The following is a 26,698-nucleotide window of genomic DNA, read 5'->3' as shown; positions in this document are numbered from 1 at the left end:
GCTAATCGTTCCCCGCAAAACGGAAGTCCCTTGAGTTTGTTGAACTCTATATTTTAACCCTGGCTGGTCCCAAACCTTCCCCCCCCCCCACCCTTAAAATGTGCCTACCTAAATTGGAAAGGTTGGGGGAACAGTGGGATTTTACAAAGCATGTTTTAAAATAAAAAAGAAGCACAAGGATCACAGCAGAAGGACCCCCAACACACACACACTCCTACCTGTGAGGAGGACTACGAAGGCTGTGAGCAGTGGCCGGGAGGTTTGGCAGCCCCGCCCTCTGCTTCCCACTCTCAGAGGCAGCCCCGCCCTCTACTCTTTATACTCCAAGGTAGCTCAAGCTCAGAACAGCGAGGAGAGCCCACTCCAGAGCTGGATTAAAGGCCTGGGCAGGCCAGTTCCAGCCCATGGGCCATAGGTTTGACACCTCTGCCTTAAGCCTCTCCAAGTCAGGGCTGAGGGGGCTGCCTGGATGAACAGGGGGAAGCAAAACCACAAATGGGACACGAAGCACTGCTCCAAATATTTAAGCAAATCAACTTGTATGATTCATCCCTTCTGATCACGCCTGGGAGTCCTTTGTGGGCCTCCCTACAACCACCCATGGCTGAGAATTTATTTTCACTTACAAAATTCAGATCCTGCCTTTCTACCCCCACAAGGGCCACCAAGGGGCCTAACAAGTAAAAACATGTATGGATGTAATTATTTACGTTATATAAAGTCCACCTTTCTCATGGGGACTCAAGGGAGGTTACTCAGAGTGACTCAATAGGATGGCCCCACTGCTGGACCTCCTGATGGCACCTGGTATTTCTGGCCACTGTGTCACAGAGTGTTGGACTGGATGGGCCATTGGCCTGATCCAACATTGGCTTCTCTTACGTTCTTATGTTCACATGCAATAAACTATGAAATAGAATTTGGGTTGTAGAATCAACTAGAACCCTGAAAAAAAGTATTGAAAGAAAACCTCTAAATGATGCAAAATTACATAGTAGGATGCAACTTCCAGCAGTAGAAAAATTAAATAATACTATCCTACTAGCCTGATCTTGTCCGATCTTGGAAGTTTAGCAAGGTCAGCCCTGGCTAATATTTGGATGGGAGACCTCCAAGGAATACCAGGGTCATGACACAGAGGCAGACAATGGCCAACCACCTCTGAACTCTTGCCTTGAAAACCCTACAGGGTCGCCATAAGTCAGCTGTGACTTAACAACAGCAACAAATATGCATTAATATACACCACAGCAGCCAAGCAGTGATTCAGGACCGCTACAGTTTGGTGTAGTGGTTAAGTGCGTGGACTCTAATCTGGGAGAGCAGGGTTTGATTCCCCACTCCTCCACTTGCACCTGGCTGGGACCTTGGGCAAGCCATAGTTCTGACAAGAGCTGTCCTTGAAAAAGAGCAGTTTCTGTCAAGAGCTCTCTCAGCCCCACCTACCTCACAGGGTGTCTGTTGTGGGGAGGGGAAGGGGAAGGAGTTTGTAAGCCTCTCTGAGACACCTTTGGGTAGTGAAGGGCGGGGTATAAATCCAATCTCTTCTTCTTCCTCTACACCAGGAGATGAGAATAAGGAGATACATATAGCCGTGTATCATCTGCATATGGACGACAGCCAAGGCCAGAAATACAAAAGATTCGGCCTAAGGACTTTACATAAAGAAAGGGGGGGGCAAAGGATTGTGCCCTGTGGGTCCCAAACCGATCCGACAACCCAGAGGCCATTCTTTGGGTCCGGTCCTTTTGGAAGGATTTGACCCACTCCAACCCACAGCTCCCCCCCACCCCCGCATAATTCTGCCCCCAGGCGCCCAACACGAGGGCAGGGTCCGCTGTGCCAAGGGCAGTAGAGAGATCCAGGAGGAGTCTCGTGGAGGCCGGACCTTCGCCTACAGGGAACAGGCACTTTGAAACTATTTATTACATTTTAAACCAATTCAATACCAGCTCCCCGTCCAAAACACACGACAGCCACATTTCTGTCTCCCAGGACTGAAAAGCTGATCCCCCCCCTTCCATGACTTACTTGCGAGTAAAGCTTTCCGGTATCCGGCTGCACGGCTTTTTCTCTCCTGTTGCAAATCTGCAGCCCTCCCTGTTCTCTTTGACGATTCAATGGCAACCCCTCCCCCCGCCCGGGAAATGCCTTTTCCTCTTTCCCGCCCCCTTTTGCTCGGCCTCCCCAGGAAGGAGTTCTCTCGCTTTAACCCTTTCAGTGCTGCAGACGAAGGAATGAGAAAAGCTCCCTCCTCTCCTCCTCTCCACCAGGCGTAGCGCCCAGACCCGGACGGAGGGGACAGACTTCAGCCAGGATGCCCTGCGACGCCCGCTCGACAGATCTGTCGCGAGTAGCTCTGCACGGGGGATCGCAGGCTGATCAGCCCTCTCCGCACATCGAGCGGGCGAGTGGGGGGAGGAGATGGAGGCAAACTCCCCCCGGCTCCCCTTCAGCCATCGGAAGCGCAGGGCTCCCCACAAGCTTCCTATCCGATGGGGCTTCAAGCGGTTTTACGACTGCACGGAAGATGTCTGTTCCTGTCCCCTCCTAAGACAGCTCGGGAGACTCCTTTCTGTGGAAATCTGACTCTCTCGGCCCTCTCTGGGCCTGCTGTTCAGCCAGGACCAGGTCCGTACCCCTGGGGCTAGACTTCCAGCCAACCCCATTAGTCAACGTCTTTTATGTCAGGAACATATTTGTGCAACCAATCCAAATAGAGTAGGAAACGGTGCTTCCATGTTATGCCTATTAAATGCCACACTTTTCAGAGTTCGTTTCCCAAGCTACTTCAGGGCCAAAAAACAACTTCCTTCGAAGTGACAAATGTAAAATTGTAAAATTTAAAAATGTTGTCAGGACAAACATATGATCTGCCAGTAGAGGGCACTGCAGGATTGCTTTTCACAAACCAACCTCATGAAGGCTGAATTTCCAACTGGGAAATTTTTCATAGGCTGTCTCTGAGGATCAAGGGTCCCGGTTTTGGTCTTCAATAGAACAAGCGAGATTCGAGTCCAGGTTTCTTGTCAGTCTCTTAAGGTACTGCTGGACTTGAATCTTGCTGCTCTGAATCTGCTTCCACAGAGATGGTGTAGTGTATCAAGCCTGACAAGTCCGGACTTGCCCGGACTTGCCCAGGGACAACGCAGAGCTTCATGCCTAAAGACAATGGAGTAAGAGGATCCTAGCCCTGCCAATCGGGAAGCTAGGTTCCTGGCCGAGTAGCCTATGGGATTCTCGGCCACTGTAAATAACCTATTGGGAAGGGGGGGGTGTTTTGGGTGGCGGTTTCTCGGGGATATAAGCCGGCCTGCGAGCCGGCCAAGGTGTCTTGTTCCTGACTGAATAAAGTACACTTTGCTGAATCACTCTCCGTCTGCATACTTTTCAGATGGGTTTTCGGAGTATCCACATGACCTCATCCCCCCCCCCCCCAAAAATGGGATCAATTTGTGATGGCTAAGATAGCAGATAAAGTACATAGAGCTCAAATTTTACGGTCCTCTAACCTCAAATTTGAATCAACCTGGTTCCCGATATTTTCATTTCTTACTTCACGGGGCATATTGCCAATAAATACCTGTTACCAAAAATGGGTTCTGATGTAACATACTAAGAGTCAAAATTTAAAGGATGCTTTCATTGTTATTATTATCTCTGGGGCTTTAAGTTCAAAAATACCTGAATGATACTGTAACTCTTTTGTAGGAATGTCGAGTGTTTATTATTGGATTCCTTGCATGTTCTTGTTTGCTTTGTTATGAAAAATGAATAAAGAGAAATTTTTAAAAAAATGATTTAGAATCTTCTGGGAAAGCACATTTGCTCACTGTGTGGGCAAGAAAATGCACACTTTTGCAGGTTCCACCCACATAGGGGCCATTTCCTTGCCTCAGCCCCCTCCTCAGCTGTCAGCCTCCCCCCCCCCCACAAACACATACACTAAGGCTGTTTAAGAACACTCACAAAGTCAGGATGTTTGTTACGGATTTTGGAAATGTTTGAAAACACCAGCGGGAGCTGTGCTAAGCCAATGCTCTCTAGGTGTGAGTCAACCACGACTACTGAGGAGAGCTTAAACCATCTTTATTTAACTTCACACGCATTCAGAAGATCATTTACTCGCAATCGACCAGATAGCTGGGTGGAAAGTTACATCTTGTGATCTAAGTCAGTTCTATAGCCATGGTGAGAGAAGAGATGGGCTTCCCCTCTCCTTGCAATAAGGGTTGATGGACAAAGAAACAGAAAAGAACAATAAAACTCCTATCTTTGCGCCCCTGAGCTCAGGAAATTACTCTTAATGAGCCAGTCAGAGGGAAGCTTCTGGGACCCCTAACTGTGGACTCCAATTCCCAGGGTGCAACTACTCTTAAAGGTGCATTAAAGCTGGCTGGGGCAGCACACAGGCCCTGCAGCCAACCCTTTCTTAACATAGGGCACAGGTGATTTACTCAACCATCCCAGAACTGAAGCTACTCCATCTGACAGAGAACTCATAAGAACATAAGAAGAGTTCTGGCGGATCCAATCCATGGTTTAGTCCAGCATCCTGTCTGACACAGTGGTGAACCAGTTCCTCTTGGGGGGCCAACAACAGGGCATAGAGGATAAGACATTCCCCTGATGTTGCCCCCCTGAATTTGGGGGTCAGAGGATTAGGGCCTCTGAATATGGAGGTTCCCCTCAGTCACCACAACTAGTAGCCACAGATAGACTTATCCTCCGTGAATCTATACTAATCCCCTTTGAAAGCTGTTTGTTCCTACGGCCATCCTCTGGCAGTAAATTCCACGTTTTAATAACTCTCTGTGTAAAGAAGTATTTCCTTTTGTCTGTCCTGAACCTACCGCCCATCAGCTTCATTGGATGCCCTTGAGTTCTAGACTTTTGAAAGAGGGAGAAAAAGTTCTCATTGTCAACTCTCTTCACCCCATGCATCATTTTACAAACCTCTATCATGTCCCCACTTAGTCGTCTCTTTTCTAAACGGAAAAGTCCCAGACTCTTCAGCCTTTCCTTATAGCGAAGTTGCTCCAAACCCCTCATCATCTTGGTTGCCTTCCTCTGTACATTTTCCAGCTGTGCAATGTCCTTTTTGCAGATAAGGTGACCAGAATTGTACACAGTATTAGATCTATAGATCTATACCGGGGCATTATAATAGCAGCTGTTTCCTAATAATCCCTAACAAAAAGTTTGCCTTTTTTCACCCCTGCAGAACATTTGGGTGACACTTTCATTGAGCTCTCCACTACAACCCCAAGATTCTCCCCCCCCTCCCCGGTCTCAGCAAATTCAGACCCTATTAGCCTGTATGTGACACTGGGAATTCTTGTCCCAGTGTGCATCACCTTACACTTACCAACACTGAACTTCATTGGCCGCACTGTTCCCCACTCACCCAGTTTGTGAGCTCTTCACAGGCAGCCTTGGTTTCTACCAGCCTGAAATTTTTTGTCTTATCTGCAAACTTTTTCCGTCTGATCCCATCACATTTGTGCTTGACTCTCTGCTGCCACCACCAGGCCAACAATGAGAAGTGCGTCTGTCTGGTGGTAATCTGGTTCCCAGAGGCTGTTTCTACCACAGCCCTTTAAGAAACTTTTCTCCAAATCACAGGTCACTCACCCTCCCCCAGACCTGCCATGGAAGCAGGAACCTTGGGAATCAAACAGTTGATATCATGGTGCAGTCCAAAAAAACTGCTTCCACTTGTCTCGATAATCATACCAGTTGTCTCGATAATCATACATGGCTGACATTCAAAAGTGGCTAGTACCAAAAAGCTGGATCCACTGAAACCTACTTACAAAAGATGTCATTCTCTTTCTACACAAACTTTGGAATCAGGTTCTAAGACTGGATACCTTAAAAGACACGTTGCAGCACTGGCTGCTATGTTGGACAGCAAAAGATTGCATAATTTTTTCTTTCCATAGGCACGTTAGACCATCTTGGTGTAGTGGTTAAGAATGGAGGACTCTAATCTGGAGAACCGGGTTTGGTTTCCCACTCCTACTCCACGTGAAGCCAGCGGGATGGCCTTGGTTCAGTCACAGTTCTCTCAGAACTCTCTCAGCCCCATCAACCTCACAGGGTGTCTGTTGTGGAGAGAGGAAGGGAAGGCGATTGTAAGCTGCTCTGAGACTCCTTTGGATAGTAGAGAGCAGGGTATAAAAACCAACTCTTCTTCCTCAAAGGAACCATGCAGTTGGCACCTCCCATGAAGCACAGATTGCCTACTAGGAACCAATGTTCCCTCTAAGCTGTGAAGTCTTGTGAGCAAAAATTCTACTTTGTGAGCTTCTGGCATGAAAGTGGTGAGCGAGCGATTTGGCTACTGCATAAATTAGTTTGCTCTGGAGCCATCTTTCCTGGGCTGAGAGAAAAATGTGTGAGCTGGAGGCTAAAAACCTGTGAGCTAACTCACACTAACTCAGCTTAGAGGGAACTCTGCTAGGAACCTTTTGAAAGCCTTAAAGGCCTTGAGCAGACCTCCATTTGAGCCTTACAAACAATCAGAACCTAAAGTTTTCTTCTCAGAATATGTCGTTTTTCTTGCAGAGATGACTTCTGCAAGAAGGAATTCTGAACTAGGGGCTTCATTGGTCAGGAATTGTGTGTATTTCACAAGGTCTCAGTGGTACTTAGGACAAAGCCTGGTACTACTGTCCTTTTGTCCTACACCATCTCATCTCAAAGCGAGAGTCTGGCACAAACTAGACATGCACAGGGCTCCGTGCTTCTGTTTCAGTAGGACGGCACAGATCAGGCCAAAGGATTTTCTGTCTCTACCTCACAGATCCACGCCTGTAACTAGAAACGTCTCAAGCCATGTATCTGAAAGGCATATGAAGTACAAGGCCTGGGACCTCCAAAGGATGTTATGGCCCACTCCACCAGATCTGCAGCAACATCAGTGACCTTTTCCACCAGGGTTCCGGTGGAAGAAATCTGTAGAACTGCAACCTGGTCCACTTATTATACCTGTGTGAGACACTATAAGTGGGACCAGTTAAAATCTATGGAAGGTTCATCTGGTAGAAAGGTGCGCAACAGAGTAGTGGAACAAAATAAAAATGAGTATCCCATCCAGGTTGTAGTTTGGGCATGTAACCAGCTTGGATGACTTCCCCCCACTGAAGGAGAATGGAACACACTGAAGAAGAATGGAACATTGGAACTTAACTGAAGGTTTCTTCTCTTCATTGGGCTGAAGTCATCCACATCCCACCACAAAACAAAAAAAATATGTAGTTGGACACAAAATCTGTTATGGATCTGGGCTATGCTAAGACTGGATGGTCAGGGTCACTCTGAGACAATATATTCTACACAAATATGCATAGTCCTGCCTGGAGTGAGAGGAGGTATGACCTAACCAGTTTGGATGACTTGGCCCCACTGAAGAGAAGAAACCTTCAGGTAAGTCCCAGTGTTCCATTTCTTTCTTCCCCATGAGATCTACTTGAGCTCTCTCAGTCCAAATACTTCTATCATTTCTTCCAGGTTATGGTCAGGATTCTAGGCAGATAAAAGCACTTTATAAGAGTTTACAAGGTTTCAACCCCTTCAAATGGTCTGTGGTTGCCTTTTACGTGTGAAATAAGAGAAAAGCTCTTTTCACAAGCTAAGCGAGTTATATGGTTTCTCCTTGTGTGGGTTCTTTGATGCTGTTGAAGATGGCCAGGCTAACTGAAACTCTTCCCACACTCTGAGCATGCAGGAGGATTCTCCCGTGTGAGTGTATAGATGCTTTTGAAGATCACACCTCTGAATGGATTTCTTTTTACACCCTTTGCATTCAAAAGATTCAAAAGTGATGCTCCAGTTGAAAGCCTTTTCAGACTCTGATCATTCAAAAAAGCTTCTCCCCTAAGTTCTTAAATGCTTGTGAAGATGGCCACTCTGACTGAATATTTTTCCACACTCTGGACAATCAAGAGGTTTTGCACCTCTGTGTGTTTCTTGATGACGCTGAAGATTGCCTGTCCCAATGAATCTCTTCCCACATTATGAGCGCTCAAAATGTTTCACCCCTCTGTGGTTTCTTTGATGTTGTTCAAGACTGCCAAGCTGACTGAAATTCTCTCCACATTCTGAGCATTCAAATGGTTTATCCTTTGTGTGGGTTCTTAGATGCCGTTGAAAATTGCTACGGTCACAAAAGCGCTTTCCGCACTCTGAGCATTCAAAAGGTTTCTCTCCTGTATGGATTCTTTGATGCAGTTGAAGATGGCTACTCTGACTGAATCTCTTTCCACATTCTGAACATTCAAAAGGTTTCTCCCCTGTGTGAGTTCTTAAATGCTTGTGAAGATGGCCACTCTGACTGAATATTTTTCCACACTCTGGACAATCAAGAGGTTTTGCACCTCTGTGTGTTTCTTGATGACGCTGAAGATTGCCTGTCCCAATGAATCTCTTCCCACATTATGAGCGCTCAAAATGTTTCACCCCTCTGTGGTTTCTTTGATGTTGTTCAAGACTGCCAAGCTGACTGAAATTCTCTCCACATTCTGAGCATTCAAATGGTTTATCCTTTGTGTGGGTTCTTAGATGCCGTTGAAAATTGCTACGGTAACAAAATCGCTTTCCACACTCTGAGCATTCAAAAGGTTTCTCCCCTGTGTGGGTTCTTAAATGCTTGTGAAGATGGCCACTCTGACTGAATATTTTTCCACACTCTGGACAATCAAGAGGTTTTGCACCTCTGTGTGTTTCTTGATGACGCTGAAGATTGCCTGTCCCAATGAATCTCTTCCCACATTATGAGCGCTCAAAATGTTTCACCCCTCTGTGGTTTCTTTGATGTTGTTCAAGACTGCCAAGCTGACTGAAATTCTCTCCACATTCTGAGCATTCAAATGGTTTATCCTTTGTGTGGGTTCTTAGATGCCGTTGAAAATTGCTACGGTAACAAAATCGCTTTCCACACTCTGAGCATTCAAAAGGTTTCTCCCCTGTGTGGGTTCTTATTGCACAAGGAGCTCTGATCTGTTTTTAAAGTACCTTCCACACCGAAAGCATTTACATGCCTTCACTACAATGTTCCTTGGGAAATACACATTACACTGTCTTCCATCAGAGAATGTCATTCCACTCTCTGAGCAGATAAATGACTTCTCTCCTGAGTGAATGCTTTGGTGTTTAATAAGGTCCAATTTCTGTGAGAAATTCTCAACACAATCCGAGCAACTATAATGTTTTTCTCCTGTATGTGTCTGTTGATGTTTAAGGAGCTCAGCACTGCAAAGGAAGCTCTTTTCACATTCCAAACATTGATGGGTCTTCTTTCCACTCTGCATTTGCAAATGGATACTATATTGGGTGAGGTCTGAGAAGGTTATTCCACACTCCAAGCACTTGTATGTTTCCTCCACCATGTGAATTGCTTCACCGAAATCCCCCCTTTGGCAAGGAATGGGTTCATCCCTCTTGTCAACTTTATGGGTTTCGTTCTGCCTCATGGGTCTGCTTTGGTTCCTGAAGTTTCCTCTCAAGTCTTCATTCTTGACTTCATCTGGGGACAGATGATGCAGTTCCTCATCCTCCTCATTCCTCTGATCATCTTCTGTTGGAATAAAGAGAGAGACCCCATTTGCACCCGTATAAGGAGGTATGATTTGCATTTAAAATTCCATCCACACTCAAAGCGTTTTAGGGGCTGCCTCATATTTATTTATTTATTTGATTCGTACCCTGCCCTCCCCGCCAAGGCAGGTACGTTGAAATGTACGTGTTCAATATATATGTTAATCAGACACTCCTCATTCACGACTGTACATTCCTTTGGCAGAACTTCTTTCCCCCCAAAACATGTTTGCTGGGGGGGGGGGAGAGAAGCCAGGACTTCACCAAGTGAACACCACAACTCAAAGGGCACCCCCATGGTTTTTGAAAGGGATATCCATTGTTGAGGGGGGTTAAGGCATCTAGGTGATGACTAGAGAGACGTGTTGATGACCCTTTTGCCTCATTCAGCCTGGCTGTTTTTAATTAATCCCTCCTCTGTTTCCCCATTACCCATGCAATCCTATGTTGATCAAGTGAAAGCCGTATCTGGTGGTGGGAGTCAAGCAAAGGGCCTTTTCCCCAAGATTTAAGAAGTCCCCTCCCTGATCATCTAGCCTGAATAAAGACCCAAAAAATCAAGACAATAAGCAAAGGGCCAGGCCAGGCCCCAGGCCTTGCTTCGTTATTTTAAGTAATGCAGAGAAATAGTTCTCCTCCTACTCGATCATCTATTCAGTCGTCTACTTGCCTATCTAAACTCTCAGTGTCTCTAAGGAAACACTTCTCCTTGAGACTCTTACCTGTAATGCAAAACAAGAAGAACTCCCCTCCACAATTTGACTCCTTGTCAAATTAACTCATCTCGAAAGATGGACTTTTCATCACTCCTACATTCCAATTTATACAGAAATGTATAAAAAGTGATCCCCTGGTTCATCCAGTCTGTAGCAGGTTTTAGACCCCAGCCTCTTCCCCCAACCGTATGCTTGGCTTCTCTCCTTTTTTCCTTTTTCTTTTAATACTTTATTTTAAATTTTTATAACAATAAACAACAATAAACCATGTCATTAATATCATGTAGTAACACACTGCTTAAGACTTAACACAGAAACAGCTAAAACAACAACAACAAAAACTATAATACGACAATAACAATCAGGGGGTATAATATGGGTCAATTGCTATATCCATGTTAACAATCATGGTAAGCATTTTGCAATAACTACATTAAAGAAGGCAGCTTATCTTAAAAAAACTGGAATAATGATACTCTTGGGAATAACTTTGATTGTCAAGTACCTCATCTAAGTTTTCCAAAATTGGGAACCATCTTTCTAAATAATTGGAAGGACCTAGAGAAGGATCACAGCGGGATATTGTATCCAAAATCCTGTCCATTATGAGGTGGCTTCTCAGCTTTTCCATCCTATTCTGCTGTGCTTCGCCAGAGCTGCCCGGCTGTCTTCAGGAAGCAGGCTTGTATGCCCTTGACTCTTCCCTTTCATTTTCCCCCTTAGTAGGAGGAACTTTGTGAGGGAAAGTTTTTTTTGGGAAAGAGATTACTTCACACGTGCATTTATTTCCTTTCAGTAGCACCTCTGTTTTTATTTCCCTGACCTAACCTAGTTCTCTTTCTGTTAACTTAATAAATTTATGTTCTTGTTTAAGGAGCTCATACCCTTCATTTCCTTTGAGTGCTGGTCTGTAACTCGGCCCTGGTAGACATAGGTTTACGATCTCGGGAATTAAGATCCCACAATACGTGTGTTTTCTCTTTGCTAGCAGGAGGATGCTTTTGCTAGCCACAGGGGTGGTCGTCCATGAGTGATTTGGGTCACAGACCCTTTTCTGAGGGCCTCTCAGCCTTTCTTGGGCCCCAGGCCAGGACACCCTCTCTGGCTCGGGTGCTGGCCACAACACTGGCCTCACTCGCCCCTGGGCCAGCCAAGTGGGATGGGTCGCTCTCCCAGGCCGTGCTGAACGTCACTTTTACTGCCACCCCGACTCCTCGAGACCCCAAACAGGGGACAGGTAGTGGGGCAGGCCTGAAAACAATGCATTTGTGTTCCATATTGATTCACGCCTCATCCCTATGGCAGCAATTCTCACCCATGAAAGATCCTTACCCAGAAATGCCACACTCCCGTAGTTCTCCAGCATGACTTCCCTGTAGAGAGCTCTTTGGCCCGGATCCAGTAATGCCCACTCCGCCTCGGTGAAATACACGGCCACCTCCTCAAAGGAAAATGGACCCTGGAAGAAAAAGCAGATTCCCAACTCAGAGATCATGCCAGGCAGACAAGGCACACTGGAAGGGGGCAGTCAGGGAGGGCGCAGGATGCAGAGCTGGGCATGGGCAAAGGGAGTGGCACTCAGAGCCTCTCTCCCTTGGACACCTGAGCAGCGACTGCAGGAGTAAACAGCCCTTTGTGAAACGACCCAGGCTGCCCCCCACTCATCTCCTCTACCTGGACTGGAGGAGCTGCGGCCATTTCCACACCTCTGCCAAGACGATGGCTGGACACCACCGGTCCACTGCCTGAGAGGGAGACAAAGGAGGAAGGAAGGTTGTTAGGCTCGACTCCCTCGTTGGTTTGCTTGTTTGAATCCCACCTTGTGCACCCTCCTTCCCGGGATTGTGAAACTTTGCCATAGGCACACTCGACACAATTCGTAAGGATTCTGAGTAAATTGTGGGAGAGACAGAAGAGAAGCACTGGCGCCCATGAGCCTTGGGGGCTTCTGAATGCTGCTGGCCCACTGAGAATTCCCTGAGAACTGAAATATGCTCTGTGAACTCTGCAGTTCAAAGAAACAGGACAGCATCCCCTCCTGGATCAGACCCATGGCCCAGGAACTCCGTTCTCCCCCCAGCTGGGCCCTCCCAAAGGCCCTTCAGTTCAGGCCGGCATGAGGAAAAGAGAGGGGCAGAAATGACATTGCATGACATGTATCTCTCACATCCCTCCGAAAACCAAGAGGGTGATTTTAGCTCATATGAAAACTCCAGGGAAATATCAGTAGGTTTCCAGAGTGTCTGCTGATGCCCGGACATCACATCCAGTCCATGCACCACCTCCAGACATCACAGGGGTGCCTGGCTACAGTCTGGCATCCACAGTCCACTCTTCTCTTTCTGACTGTGGCCTATCAGGTGCCCCGGAAGGCCTTTCAGCAGGGGCACAGAAGACAAATGTTGGCCACTAGCAATGCGTTTTTGGAGGTAGGCTGCCCCAGAACATGGAAGTTCCACTCATTTGCCATGGCTCACAGCTGTGCCCAGATTGGCCGACCTTTCCTTTTTCGAACTGATTTGCATCCCACTAATAGAAGGTAGGGGACTTCATGGCATGCAATGAAACTGAATCCCAGATCTTAACTCTGTGTTCTGTACAGCCAGGGCCAGCTCACCCACTAGGCGAACTAGGCATTCGCCTAGAGCACCGGGCCCTGGATGGGGCACCAAGCTGTGCCTCCCCCCTCCTCCCCCCCTTTGGTGGCGGGGGAGGGAGGAGGCGGTGGTGGCAGCAGCAAAAGGTAGCTGGCTCCAGAGGGCTCCAGGTCTCCAGGCCCCACTGGGAGGTTGGCATCTGCACCATAAGGCAGCCTCGCCTAGGGCGCAGAAACACCTCGAGCCGGCCCTGTGTACAGCACCATTTCCTTTTTCTCCTGTCGTAAACTTTCTGCCCATCAACTTCACTGTGTGCCTCAATCCCATCAGCCTTACCACCTGAGAGGGCATCTTGGGCAAGCTCCTGGGCCCGAGAGCTCTGCCCTCCCTCCAGAGGAGATCCTTCCTCCTCAGAGAAGTTAGCTTCCATCTTCACTGATGGTTCCCCCATCTGAAAGAGCAGAAAAGGAGAAGGGTAAGAGAAGGAATGGAACAAGCCGAGGAGAAGGATCCTGTATCCACTTCCCAGACTCCTCATCCCTGCTCTGACCAGCAGAGGTGGTGAAACCACCAGGGCAAGAGTCAGGTTTGGCTTTTCTTTCCAGCCTCGTGAATTCTCTAGAGGCAGAAATACCTGGCTGGGAAGCATTAGGAAAAGGTTGTTGCTTGAAGTGAGTGAAGAATATGCTACCTCACCTGCTCTGCCTGCCTCTTCTCCTCTGCCTGGCTCAGGAGGAAACCTTCGGCCAGGGCCACCGCCTGGGAACTGGTCTCTGGCCCACATTCTCTGACCCAGTACTGCATTTCCTGGGGCAGGATGGCCAAGAACTGCTCCAGGATCACCAGGTCCAGGATCTGCTTCTTGGTGTGCCTCTCTGGCTCCAGCCAGTGGTTGCAAAGTCCATGGAGCTGGCTGCAAACCTCTCGGGGTCCATCAGCCTCATGATAACGGAACTGGCGGAAACGTCGGCTGCGTGCATCTGCGTTCATAGTGTCCTGAACCAAGACCTCTGGCACAGCTCTTTCCCAGAATTCAGCACCACTTCCTGGTTGGATGGGATGGGGACCTTTCCTTGATCTCTTGCCAGTTCCAGGTCCTTCTGGGTCCTTCTCTTCCATCTCCTTCCCTTGGGTTGCCTGTGGAAAGGTACCCTTATTCACGTGGCTATGAAGAGAGAGAGGAAAACATATCAAAAAGGCAGAAAGAACCAAAAGAGAACACCTAATGATTGCCCCAATGACTCTGGTGGAGCATCCTTGTTTAGTTTTGCAGATCAGGTTTAGTGTCATTGTGCTAGATTTCATATCAAGCTTTCTTCGTTATGCCTGTTTGGTCATTTAGGAAAGTAAACCATCTCAATTTGGCTCTTTAATAAAAATCTGTTGCTGATGTTATGATCTTGGCCTCCTGTGACTGCCTGTCAGTCTGTCTTAGGGGCTACTCTCAATGTAAACTGGAGCCCGGTACCAAGTGTCTTGTAAGGTGCTTAACCACTTCAGTTATCTCCTCAATAGGCTGGAAGTGTTAGGCGATAGCTGTATCCGAGCAGCCAGTAGAGCGGAAGGAGCAGAGGGGCCCTAAGCCAGGGGTGTCAAACTCACTTCGTATTAGGGCCAGATTTGACATAAATTGGACTTTGTCAGGCTGGGCCACGTGTGTCATATAATGTAATTCCAGGTAGCAGAGATATAAACTTTATAAAGGACACAATTAAAGATATTATAGCAGCTATTCTGCTGGAGCCTCATATTAGGAGGGCATGTGTGTTAAAACTAATATTTCTCTGCAAAACTGGAGTCCCTTGAGTTTGTTGAACTCTATATTTTAACCCTGACTGGTCCCAAACCTCCCCCCCCCATGCTCTTAAAACGTGCCTGCCTAGTCCCAAACCTCCCCCCCCCAATGTAAACTACCAATATAAATGGTCTGAGCCTCGGACCCAGGGGAAGAACATGAAATGGCTGAGCATTGCAAGCTTCCCCCCCCCCTCCAGCTGTTCTCAAGAGTGGCAGTGGCTCTCCAGGGTTTCAGGGTTTTTTTTTATAATACTTTTATTTATGATTTTCCTTCTCAATTCACATTAACATTTTTTCCTCCTTCCATCTTTCTGGGTTTTTTTTAACATTACAAATTTCATTCCCTTATACATTTGAGTCAAACTTCCTATCTATTATACATCCAGTTGTAAAATCTTTCCCATCTTTTAATAAACACACTTTCATCTTTCCCTTGAAGAATTAAAGTTAACATGTCCATTTCTGCTACTTCCATCAATTTTTCTATTGTCTCTTGTCTTGTTGGGACTCTATCTTGTTTCCAGTGCTTGGCCAATAATATTCTTGCAGTTGTCATTATATACTTTGGCTGCGGTCACACGGAACAGAAGCCACACAAGTGAGACGGAAAACAGGCGGAGTTTCCAGGCGCGATCTCACCAGCACATCTGGGAAGCGTAGCACTCCTGTGGCTCAACCGAGGCTTCCAGCCGAAACTGCGTGGCAAAAAACTAGTACCTCGGAGGTACTAGTTTCCGGAAACTGCGGGGCAAGGGCGGGCGTCTGATCGCGTTTCTGGTGGCATCCGGCGCCCGCCCATGTCCCCTTGCAAATATGGTGGGGTTTTTTGTCCAAGTCTCTGTGGATGCGCACGCGCACCCAACGGAGCATGCGCATTTGTCATGTACACACAAAAACAAAACAGTTTGCCGCAGCGCGCGCTTCTTCATTGCGCGCCAGCTTGTCCTGTGATCGGCACCTCTCCCTTGCCATGGAACCTCCACGGTACCTCCACAGGACCTCCACAGGAGGTCTGATCGCGTAACCGCGCAGTAGTTTGCCCCAGGGCAAACAGCCACACTTCTCCCCCGCAGTTTCCTGCCCGTGTGACCGGGGCCGTTAATACATACTTTTCATTATATTTACAATCCTCTGGTACCGTATTCAGTAAGGCTATTTCCGGAGTTAAGATTATGTTTATCTTCATGATATCGAGCACTAGTTTTTGAATAATTTCCCAGTACCTCTCGACTTTCTCACAGCGCCACCACATATGAAAAAAGGTCCCTATGTTTTTCGTGAATGGTTTCAGGGTTTTTTAACAGGGTGATTTGATATGATAATTTTGGGTGTCCTCTTCAGCACCTGTTCTGCTATTATTCCACTGGAGCTCCACATTAGGAGGGTATATGTGTGTGTGTGTGAAAACTAATATTCCTCTGCAAAACTGGAGTCCCTTGAGTTTGCAGAACACTATATTTTTAACCCTGGCTGGTCCCAAACCTTTCCCACATACACACCCTTAAAATGTGCCTGCCTAAATTGGAAAGGTGGGGGAATAGTGGGATTTTGCAAAGCAAGTTTTAAAATACAAAAGAAGCACAAGGATCACAGCAGAAGGAACCGGCCCCCAGCTCCTACCTGTGAGGAGGACTACGGAGGCTGTGAGCAGCGGCTGGGAAGTTTGGCAGCCCCGCCCTCTGCTTCCCACTCTCAGAGGCAGCCCCACCCTCTGCTCTTTATACTCCAAGGCAGCTCAAGCTCAGAACAGCGAGGAGGGCAGGGGAGGGGGGAGAAAAGAGAGCCCACTCCCGGGCTGGATTAAAGGGTCATAGGTTTGACACTCCTGCCTTAAGCCTCTCCAGGTCAGGGCAGAGGGGGTGCCTGGATGAACAGGGGGAAGCAACAACCCCCCCAGAAAAACTGCAAATGGGACATGAGGCACTGCTGCAAATGCTTAAGCGAATCAGCTTGTATGATTCATTCCTTCTGTTAACGCCTGGGAGTCCTTTGTGAGCCTCCCTACGACTACCCATGGCTGAGAATTTGTTTTAATTTACAAAATTCAGATCCTGCCTTTCTGCCCCCCCAAAAGGGCCACCAAGGTGGCTAACAAAACATGTATGTATGTGTTTATTTACATTATTAAAGTCCACCTTTCTCAAGGGGACTCAAGGGAGTTTACACAGAGTGACTCAATACAGCCAATAGGATGGCAGATTCAATAGACTACGAAAGAGAATTTGGGTTGTAGAATCAACCAGAAACCTGAAAAAAAGTATTGAAAGAAAAGCATAAATGTTAACACAAACTACTAAATGATGCAAAATTACATAGTAGGATTCAACTTCCAGCAGTACAAAAATTAAATAATACCACCCTACTTAACGATAAACTGTACATGTTAGTACCCTAATCTAGATAGCCCAGGCTAGCCTGATCTCGTCAGATCTTGGAAGCTAAGCAGGGTTGACTCTGGCTAATATTTGGATGGGAGACCTCCAAGGAATACCAGGGTCATGACAGAGAGGCAGGAAATGGCAAAGCACCTCTGAAGTCTCGTGCCTTGAAAACCCTACAGGGTCGCCATAAGTCAGCTGTGACTTGATGGCAACAACATTAAATATGTGTTAGTATACACCACAGTCCCTAAGAATTTCTCCAAGTCATTTTGTGAATCATTCTGTACACTACTACCCTATTGCCTATGTAGAAAAGCCCTCTTGAATAGTTCAGTTTTCCATAGTTTGCAAAAAGGCAGGAGAGTGGGAACCTTTCCGACCTCAGGCACACCATTCCACAAGGTGGGGTCCTCAAAGGAGAAGGCACGTGGATGGACAGTTGTTGATTCTGCTCTTGTGCAGGGCGGGACCTGCGGAAGTCCCTGCTCAGATGAGTGAAGCTGTCATGGCAGAGCATAAGGGGAGAGACTGTCTTTGCAGGGATGAGGTTCCAAGGCCATGAAGGGCTCTGGATGGGAGAGCCAGTCCCTTGAACTGAGTCGGGTTACTCATGTGCAGCCAGTAGAGTGACTGCAGAAGGGGAGTAATATGCATGTTCCTTCTAGTTGCTGATAATACGGAGCTCCACCGTTCTGCACCTACTGGAATTTTGATTATGAGGGGAGACCACTGTATAGTCCATTAGTCTAGTCTCAATGTCACCATGAGATAGATCCAGGTGGCCGGATCAGCTGTTATCAAGGTAAGGCTAGGCTGAGCTGGAAGGAAGCCTTTTCTGCAATTGCATTAACTTGCTTCTCCAGCAATCCGGTTAGGTTTCAGTAAAACCCCGAGGCTTTTAAGTGGGTCTGCCAGGGTCAGCTGAACTCCATGGAAAGCGGGGAGCAGAACGTCCTTCAAGACCTCCACCTTCCCAACAGGCATGACTTCGGTCTTTCCTGGATTTCGTTTCAATTTGTTCACTCTTAAGTGTTTAACCAGAGCAGCCAAGCAGCGATTCAGGACCTCTACTGCACCCATCACCAGGAGATATGGACAAGGAGATACATATAGCTGTGTATCATCTGCATATGGATGACAGCAGAGGCCAGAATTACAAAAGATTTGGCCTAAGGGCTTTACATAAAGAAAGATGGGGGGTGGGGCAAAGGATTGTGCCCTGTGGGTCCCAAACTGATCCGATAACCCAGAGAACATTCTTTGGGTCCGGTCCTTTTGGAAGGATTTGACCCACTCCAACCCACAGCACCCCCTCCCCCGCATAATTCTGCCCCCAGGCGCCCAGCTAGAGGGCAGGGTCCGCTGTGCCAAGGGCAGCAGAGAGATCCAGGAGGAGTCACGTGGAGGCCGGACCTTCGCCTACAGGGAACAGGCACTTTAAATAAAACTAAACAATTTAATACCAGCTTCCCGTCTAAAACACAGGACGGCCGCATCTCGCTCTTCCAGGACTGACCCCCCCCCCCCCCCCCCGTGACTTACTTGCGAGTAAAGCTCTCCGGTATCCGGCTGCACGGCTTTCCCCCTCCTGTTGCAAATATGCAGCCCTCCCTGTTCTCTTTGACGATTCAATGGCAAAGCCACCCCCCCGGCCCCCTTTGCTCGGACTCTCTAGGAAACAGCTCGCTCGCTTTAACCCTTTCAGTGCTGTAGACGAATGAATGAGAAAAGTTCCCTCCTCTTGTTCCCTCCACGAGGCGCAGCACCCATACCCGGACGGAGGGGACGAACTTCAGCCAGGCTGCCCTCAGCAACGCAGGTCAACGGAGCTCCTCACGAGTAGCTCTGCACGGGGGATCCCAGACTGATCAGCCCTCTCCGCACATCTAGCGGGGGTGGGGGTGGGTGGAGGCAAACTCCCGCCGGCTCCCCTTCAGCCATCGGAAGCAGGGCTCCCCACAAACTTCCTATCCGATGGGGCTTCAAGCGCTTTTACGACTGCACGGAAAATGTCTGTTCCTGTCCCCTGTCCACTCTTTCTCCCTCCAGCGAGCCCGCTCCCTCTCCCTGCCTAGGGGGTCGTGTTGGAAGTTTGCACCGTCGGAGTGGGTTGCCACCTCCTGCAGGGAAAATTCCTGGAGATCTGACCCCTTTCTCTTCCCTCGGAGGCTTTGGGGGACATACAAGTGGCTATTTTCAAGTGGGGGAGGTCTAAGGAAAGGACTCCTGCCCTCACCTCACTGTCCCTACTTCAAGGCAGCTTTAGGCAGGGCTGTGTGCGCACCACTGTGTGGTGAGACTCAGGGGTCCTGAGTACCAGCACCTTGGGGGGGGGGGGGGGCGTGCATTCTGCCCAGTCCTGAGGGGGAAACTGGTGGCAGGCCCTGGCTCAGTGGTAGAGCATCTGCTTGGCACACAGAAGGCCCCAGGCTCAATTCCCAGCATTTCCAGTGAGAAGGAGTCCTTCTGAAGGACAGAGGAGTAGGGGATGGGAAAGACCTCAGCCTGAGACCTTGGAGAGCCCCCTGCCTGTCTGAGTAGGCAATACTGACCTTGATAGACTGATGGTCTGATTCAGTAGAAGGCAGCTTCATGTGTTTATATGAGTACAGGCTTTCCCCGGCCACTCCCCAAAAGTTCTTTTGAGGGGTTCCCCTTATGCAGGGGGGCACAGTTCTGTGCAGTTCCCTTTCAGTTTAGTTGCAGGAGACGCCAGCTGTGCAGCATCCGGATCAAACAGAACCCTGTCCTGTGGACTTAGTGGGATGGGCAAAGGTGCAGGAACCTGTCTGCTTGCTGGATTCCCTGTGGATCCCTTCTCAGAAGCAGGGTGCTAGCGAGGGTCGATGGAGCGACAGCTGGGGAGAGTCCTTTCTGTGGGAATCTGATTCTCTTGGCCTGCTGTTCAGCCAGGACCAGGTCCATACCCCTGGGGCTAGATTTCCAGCCAACCCAATTAGTCAATGTCTTTTATGTCAGGAACATATTTGTGCAACCAATCCATTTAGAGTAGGGAACAATGCTTCTATGTTATTCCTGTTAAATGCCACATTTTCCAGTTTGTTTTCCAAGCTACTTCAGGGCCAAAAAGCAACTTCCTCAGTAGTGACAAATGTAAAATTGTAAAATTTAAAAATGTTGTCAAGACAAACATACTATCTGCCAGTAGAGGGCAATGCAGGATTGCTTTTCACAAACCAGCCCCATGAAGGCTGAGTTTCCAACTGGGAAATTTTTCTTAGGCTGTCTCTGAGGATCAAGGATCACCGTGTTGGTCTTCAATAGAACAGCAAGATTTGAGTCCAGGTCTCTTGTCAGTCTCTTAAGGTACTGCTGGACTTGAATCTTGCTGCTCTGAATCTGCTTCCACAGAGATGGGTTTTCGGAGTATCCACATGACTTCATCCCCAAATTGCACACCTTCTGTGCTCCCCCTCCCCTCTTTGGCTGCAGTGTTTTTCAAATATGATTTAGAATCTTCTAGAAAGATTTGGGGACTGGAAAGCAATTCTAAATAAAAGTGAGTTGGACCTATGGGCAAAGTACTGCAAGTTCCAATTGAGATCACTTTACTGGAATCTGCAGCGTATTAAGCAGGATAGTCACATGACAGCCGTAGACCTTTGAGATGCTTACCTGCATATTCTGTTTCACTCACCTTCCAGACAGTTCTTCCCTTTTTGATTTTCAGGGCCAGTGTTTCCAATACAAGGTCTTACCCTTTGGGCTGGCATCGTATGACAACAAGGAGTCCACCTTCATCCTTATCTGGACGATATCCTCCACAGAGCTAGGAAGCAGAAGAAGTGAGGTAGGATACCAAGTCTACTATGCAATCAATTTTTTAAAAAAGGTCATCTCACACCCTGCAGGGACATAATTCACTTAGGGGCCAGGATTCAGGTGAGGATGACTAAAATTGTTGGAAGCAGTGACAGAAATCTGGCAGAGATTGATGGACCACATGCACCGAGCTGCAGTACTGGGGCTGATGATCTTGTCCTGGGCCCTCTTCAACAGCAGGCCTTTACAAAGGACTTGTCTTCCTTATCAGAAGGACATTTTTTTAAAAAAAGTACAAATAAGTCAAGATATTGCCCCCCTCCCAAGAAGTCACTAAGTGGTCTTCATGACCAAATCTAACAAGAGGATAGCTCAAGATGGGTAGCCGTGTTAGTCTGTCTGTAGCAGTAGAAAAGAGCAAGTGTCCAGTAGCACCTTAAAGACTAACAAAATATGTGGGAGAGGAGGAGCTTTCGTGAGTCACTGAAGAAGTGAGCAGTGCCTCCAGTCTCATTACCTGATAGTAATTACGGACACTGGCAGAAGGGACCAGGGAGCACACTGCAGCGATCAGATTGTCCAAGGCAGATGGAGCCCCCTGGAAGAAATGAACAGAATGAACTGGCTGAAACCTGGGGCAATTACTAGCACTAATGGCCTTCCAAAACCTACTGCGGAACAAGTATGTGCTAGTGCACACAGTCAATACTACGGCCAAAGTGCGCATCAATCGGCAAGGAGGCACCAGATCAGTGGCACTCCTCCAAGATTCTGTTCAATTGGGCAAAGAAAAATTTGGTAGGTCTGAAAGCGGAACACCTATAAGGTCTTACAAACCCGCTAGCCAACTGGCTAAGCAGGAAGGACTTCAATCCAGGAGAATGGAGTCTAAATAAAAAGCTTTTCTGACAAAATCACACTTGGATTCCTACCTTGGATTTTTTTTGCAACACTGAACAACAGTCAAGTCACCAGGTTTCTAACCAGTTCCTATGATCTCACAGTGGAGGGTGAAGATGGACGCCCTTGTCGTTGACCCAGGGGTCTAATGTACTCCTTCCCTCCAACCACACTGATCAGCAGAGGCCTGAGCAAAGTGTCAAAAGAGGCAGCGGAGGTGATTTTCATAACTTCCTTCTGGCACAGAAGTTTTTGTGTCTCACAGCTAGTGAAGATGTCCATATCCCAACTATGGAGATTGCCAAGAACATAGGTTCTCCTTGTAGAAGAAACAGTTCATCATCCAGATCCTATTTGACTCCAGCTGACAGTTTAGAGCAGGGGTGTTTAGAGCGGAGGGCTTTTATCAGGCCTGCACTGGAACTAATGTTTTAAGCATATTTTTATTTTAAGTTAAAAAAAAATCTTTGTGTTTGTGTCCTTTATAAAGTTTATATCTCTGCTACCTGGCATTACATTTTATGACACACATGGCCCGGCCCAACAAGGTCTCATTTATGTCAGATCCGGCCCTCATAACAAATGAGTTTGACACCCCTAGTTTAGAGACTGAATGGGTGGAGTTTGAAGGATCAAACCTTCCAAGTTAAATGGTTGATATCATGGTACAGTAAAAAAAAAAAAACCTGATTCCAGTTGTCTCTGTAATCAGACCAGTTGTCTCAATAATCATATGTGGCTGACATTCAAAAGTGGCCAGTACCAAAATGTTGGTTCCATTGAAACCTACTTACAAAAGACATAATTATCTTTCTACACAAAGTTTGGAATCAGGTTCTAAGACCAGATACCTTAAAAGACACATCGCAGCACTGGCTGCTATGTTGGAGTGCAAAAGATTGCAAAAATTTTCTTCTCATAGGCATGTTAGGCCAGCTTAGTACAGTGGTTAAGAGTGGCAGACTCTAATCTGGAGAACCGGGTTTGATTCCCCACTCCTCCTCCACAGGAAGCCAGCTGGATGGCCTTGGTTCAGTCACAGTTCTCTCAGAACTCTCTCAGACCCCTCTATCTCACAGGGTGTCTGTTGTGGAGAGAGGAAGGGAAGGCGATTGTAAGCCGCTCTGAGACTCCTTTGGATAGTAGAGAGCAGGGTATAAAAAACCAATTCTTCTTCCTCAAAGGAACTATGTAGTAAGCACCTCCCATGAGACACAGGTTGCCTACTAGGAACCTTTCGAAAGTCTTAAAGGCCTTGAGCAGACCTCCATTTGAGCCCTACAAATAATCTGAACCTAAAGTTTTCTTCTCAGAAGACGTCTTTTCTCTTGCAGGGATGACTTCTGCAAGAAGGAATTCTGAACTAGGGGCTTTTTGGCCAGGCAGGAATTGTGTATATTTCACAAGGTCTCAGTGGTACTCAGGACAAAGCCTGGTACAACTGTCCTTTTGTCCTACACCATCTCATCTCAAAGCGAGAGTGTGGCACAAACTAGACATGCACAGGGCTCCGTGCTTCTGTTTCAGTAGGACGGCACAGATCAGGCCAAAGGATTTTCTGTCTCTGCCTCACAGATCACAGCCTTTAACTAGAAAGGTCTCAAGCCATGTATCTGAAAGGCATATGAAGTACAAGGCCTGGGACCTCCAAAGGATGTTACGGCCCACTCCACCAGATCTGCAGCAACATCAGTGACCTTTTCCACCAGGGTTCCAGTGGAAGAAATCTGTAGAGCTGCAACCTGGTCCACCTATTATACCTAGGTGAGACACTATAAGTGGGGCCAGTTAAAATCTGTGGAAGCTTCATCTGGTAGAAAGGTGCGCGACAGAGTGGTAGAAGAAAATAAAAATGAGTATCCCACCCGGGTTGTCGTTTGGGCATGTAACCAGCTTGGATAACTTTCCCCACTGAAGAAGAATGGAACATTGGAACTTACCTGAAGGTTTCTTCTCTTCAGTGGGCTGAAGTCATCCACATCCCACCGCAAAATAAACATGTAGTTGGACACAAAATCTGTTATGGATCTGGACTATGCTAAGACTGGATGGTCAGGCTCACCCTCAGCCAAAATATTCTACACAAATTTGCATAGTCCTGCCCAATGCTCACTCTAAGTTGTGGAGTTCTTGTGAGCAAAATTTCTATTTTGTGAGCTACTGGCATTAAAGTTGTGAGCGAGCAATTTGGCTACTGCATTAAATTAGTTTGCTCTGAGCATGCAGGAGGATTCTCCCGTGTGAGTGCTTTTGAAGATCACACCTCTGAACGGATTTTTTTCACTCTTTGCATTCAAAAGAGATGCTCCCGTTGAAGGCCTTTCCATACTCTGATCATTCAAAAGTCTCTCGCCTGTGCGAGTTCTTAAATGCTTGTGAAGATGGCCACTCTGAATATTTTTTATCCCCTAGGTGGGTTCTTAGATGCTGGTGCAGATGGCCACACTGACTGAATCTCTTTCCACACTCTGAACATTCAAGAGGTTTTGCACCTCTGTGTTTTGTTTTGTTTTTAAAAACATTTTTATTGCTTTTCTAAACTACAAATCTACAGGGTCAAGGGATGGGAACAACCTAAAATTAAGAGTAACAAGGATCCTTAATACAGAAATTTCAAATTGCTGATACATCCCTATTATCAAAGTAGTAAAGCGTGAGAGTTAATAATATAAAAATATCAAATTAAAAAGCAAGCAATCACAAACATATTTGACTGTAGTGGGTGCATCTTAGCTTTAAATTTATATGTTAACAATAGACATCAGACTATCAAAGTTAATCTACTTTGGTCGTTTCTTTCGTCTATGCTTCTTGTCAAAGTCCAATTTAATTTTTAGCCGTTTAGGGGCAACAGCCCCTAATTCTGCTTCAGTATCCAAAGACTCTGCCGAGCTACTCAAAGAGGTATCAGAACTTTCTCCAGCTTTATTTTTTTCTTCTTCTGCATCTTTGTTATCCTCCACTTTCTCAGATCCATCTGTCGCTTTCCGTTGTTGCTTCAAGAACATTTTCGCTTTAGGAACAGAGTCAATCTTTTCTTTTTTGCCATTGAAGCTGAAGATAAGGCCTTCCGATACTATCCATCTGTAAGGAGTGGAATTTGTTTTGCAAAACCAATGCTAAGTCTCTGTATTGTCGCCTCCTTTTTCTAATTTCAAATGGAACATCTTTTAAAACGTTAATTTGTTCTCCTTTGATTTTCAAAACATTTTGGTTGGTCGCTTTCAAAATTATATCCCTTGTGGACCTTTTTGTGAATTTCACGTATACTTCCCCGGGTAGCTTGTTGTTTTTTTATATAAATTCTGGATACGTACGGTAAACCAGATCAATATCGCTTTGTATAGTTTCCGCTGTTAAGCCTACCACAGGAGCCAGTTCTTGACTTAAAGTCTCTTTCAGATTCTCATCTTTCTGCTTCAGAATGTTTTGAAATCTCAGGACGTACGCTGATTTCTCCATTTGAAGAAGTAACCATTGCTGATCCCCAGAGATTTTCTCTTTTTCCACAACCTCCAGTCTTTGTCCATCTCTTTGGTCTTAACGTCAACTTTTTTCATCTTCTTGGTTACCTTCTCTGTTTTTGCTGAAGTTTCCTTGAGCTCCTTTTGCAATGTATCAAACTTGTCATTAAGGCTGGTCATCTGGTCCAGTAGAGGGCACAAAGCTGCAGCAATCATTTTAGGAAAGTCTGTGGTTACTTCCAGTTTGGTAGCCAGGGATGATGTGCTGGCAGTTCCTGTTATAAGTTTAGCTTTCGCCACCATTCTTTCTGCTCGCTGCATCATTGTTTACAATAAGAGAAAAGTTTAAAGTCTCTGAAAGTCCGATAATTTGCCGCTTTCTTGCTAATGGGCACCACTTTCATCCAAATTCAGCTTTCAAGCCGCCCTTTCAGTCCCCACTTAACTCAGTCTTTTCGGGATCGGGCATCCCCTCCCCCTTGTGCTTGTTTGGGGCTTTGGTGCAGCTTTACTGCTTGGTTTTAATCAATTGTTTGCTGAGTCGTGGATTCACTCACATTTTTACTTGCATTTGTTTAGCATATAGAGAGGATCATTGCTTCGGATCACTTGTGTGCTCTGGCTGGTATGCACCTCATTGCTGGCTCCGTGCCACGGGGACCTATCAGGGCAAAAAGGAGTCTTGATCTCTTGGCTTCCGCCTTGAGAGAGGCACCTCACGCGCCCCAGACTATGACCCCTCTACAAGAGGTCGAGGGCCCCCAAGATCAACTCGGACCCCTCCCCATCGGCATGTTTTGCGGGTTGCTCACCTGCCTGCAAGTCACCAAAAACTGGAACCCGACCTCTGTGTTTCTCGATGATGCTGAAGATTGTCTTCCCCAATGAATCTCTTCCCACACTATGAACACTCAAAATGTTCACCTCTCTATGGGTTCTATAATGTTGTTCGAGACGGCCAAGCTGACTGAAATTCTTTCCACACCCTTTGTGTGGGTTCTTATTTCCCCCAAAAAAACCTTTCATTAATTAAAGTTCAAGCAAACAATACACTCTCAAAAATTTAGACAGAACAAATTACATATCAAGTATAGGAGCAGTAAACATGAATAAACTATGATTTGAACACCTATACGGTTGAACATAACAGAAAACTTATACCAAATTCAAACAGTAGAAAACAATTATGTGCCCTAAATGTTCTTTGATGTTATTTACGGTGAACATGAAGTAAAGACAAGAAGACATTATGCACTAGAGTCCACATTATTATAATAAAATCAAAAACATTACACCCACTCAGTTAATTGAGACCGTTCAGATGAAATAAATTGCTGCTGAGATAGATTCTCTAAGACTGGAAACCATTTTGCAGTGAAGAGCGTTTCAGTTGTTGAGCCCTACAGTTCAATTTTTCTGTGACTGAGTCCATGAGGTAGTGGTTCCATAGTTTACGATAC

At 46.7% G+C, this 26,698-nt stretch overlaps 1 protein-coding gene across 1 annotated transcript in view; it reads right to left on the bottom strand.

The window, feature by feature from the left end:
• The window catches only part of LOC107124581 (zinc finger protein 436-like), a 33,495-nt gene extending 8,077 nt beyond the window's left edge, over positions 1–25,418 (bottom strand). The window contains exons 1-7 of the mRNA XM_015428067.1: positions 25,347–25,418; positions 21,392–21,472; positions 13,250–13,364; positions 11,991–12,061; positions 11,649–11,754; positions 9,080–9,529; positions 3,047–3,162 (exon numbers count right to left, since the gene is read on the bottom strand). Of these exons, the coding sequence (XP_015283553.1) occupies positions 3,047–3,162; positions 9,080–9,529; positions 11,649–11,754; positions 11,991–12,061; positions 13,250–13,364; positions 21,392–21,472; positions 25,347–25,418 (1,011 nt within the window). The remainder of the gene's footprint in view (positions 1–3,046; positions 3,163–9,079; positions 9,530–11,648; positions 11,755–11,990; positions 12,062–13,249; positions 13,365–21,391; positions 21,473–25,346) is intronic.
• Between the last annotated feature and the right edge of the window lie 1,280 nt (positions 25,419–26,698).

Source organism: Gekko japonicus, unplaced genomic scaffold (genome assembly GCF_001447785.1).
Source record: "Gekko japonicus isolate JY-2015 unplaced genomic scaffold, Gekko_japonicus_V1.1 scaffold1053, whole genome shotgun sequence".
NCBI classification, from domain to species: domain Eukaryota; kingdom Metazoa; phylum Chordata; class Lepidosauria; order Squamata; family Gekkonidae; genus Gekko; species Gekko japonicus.
The sequence above is the reverse complement of the archived record's forward strand: the minus strand, read 5'-3'. Positions and strand labels throughout refer to the sequence as shown.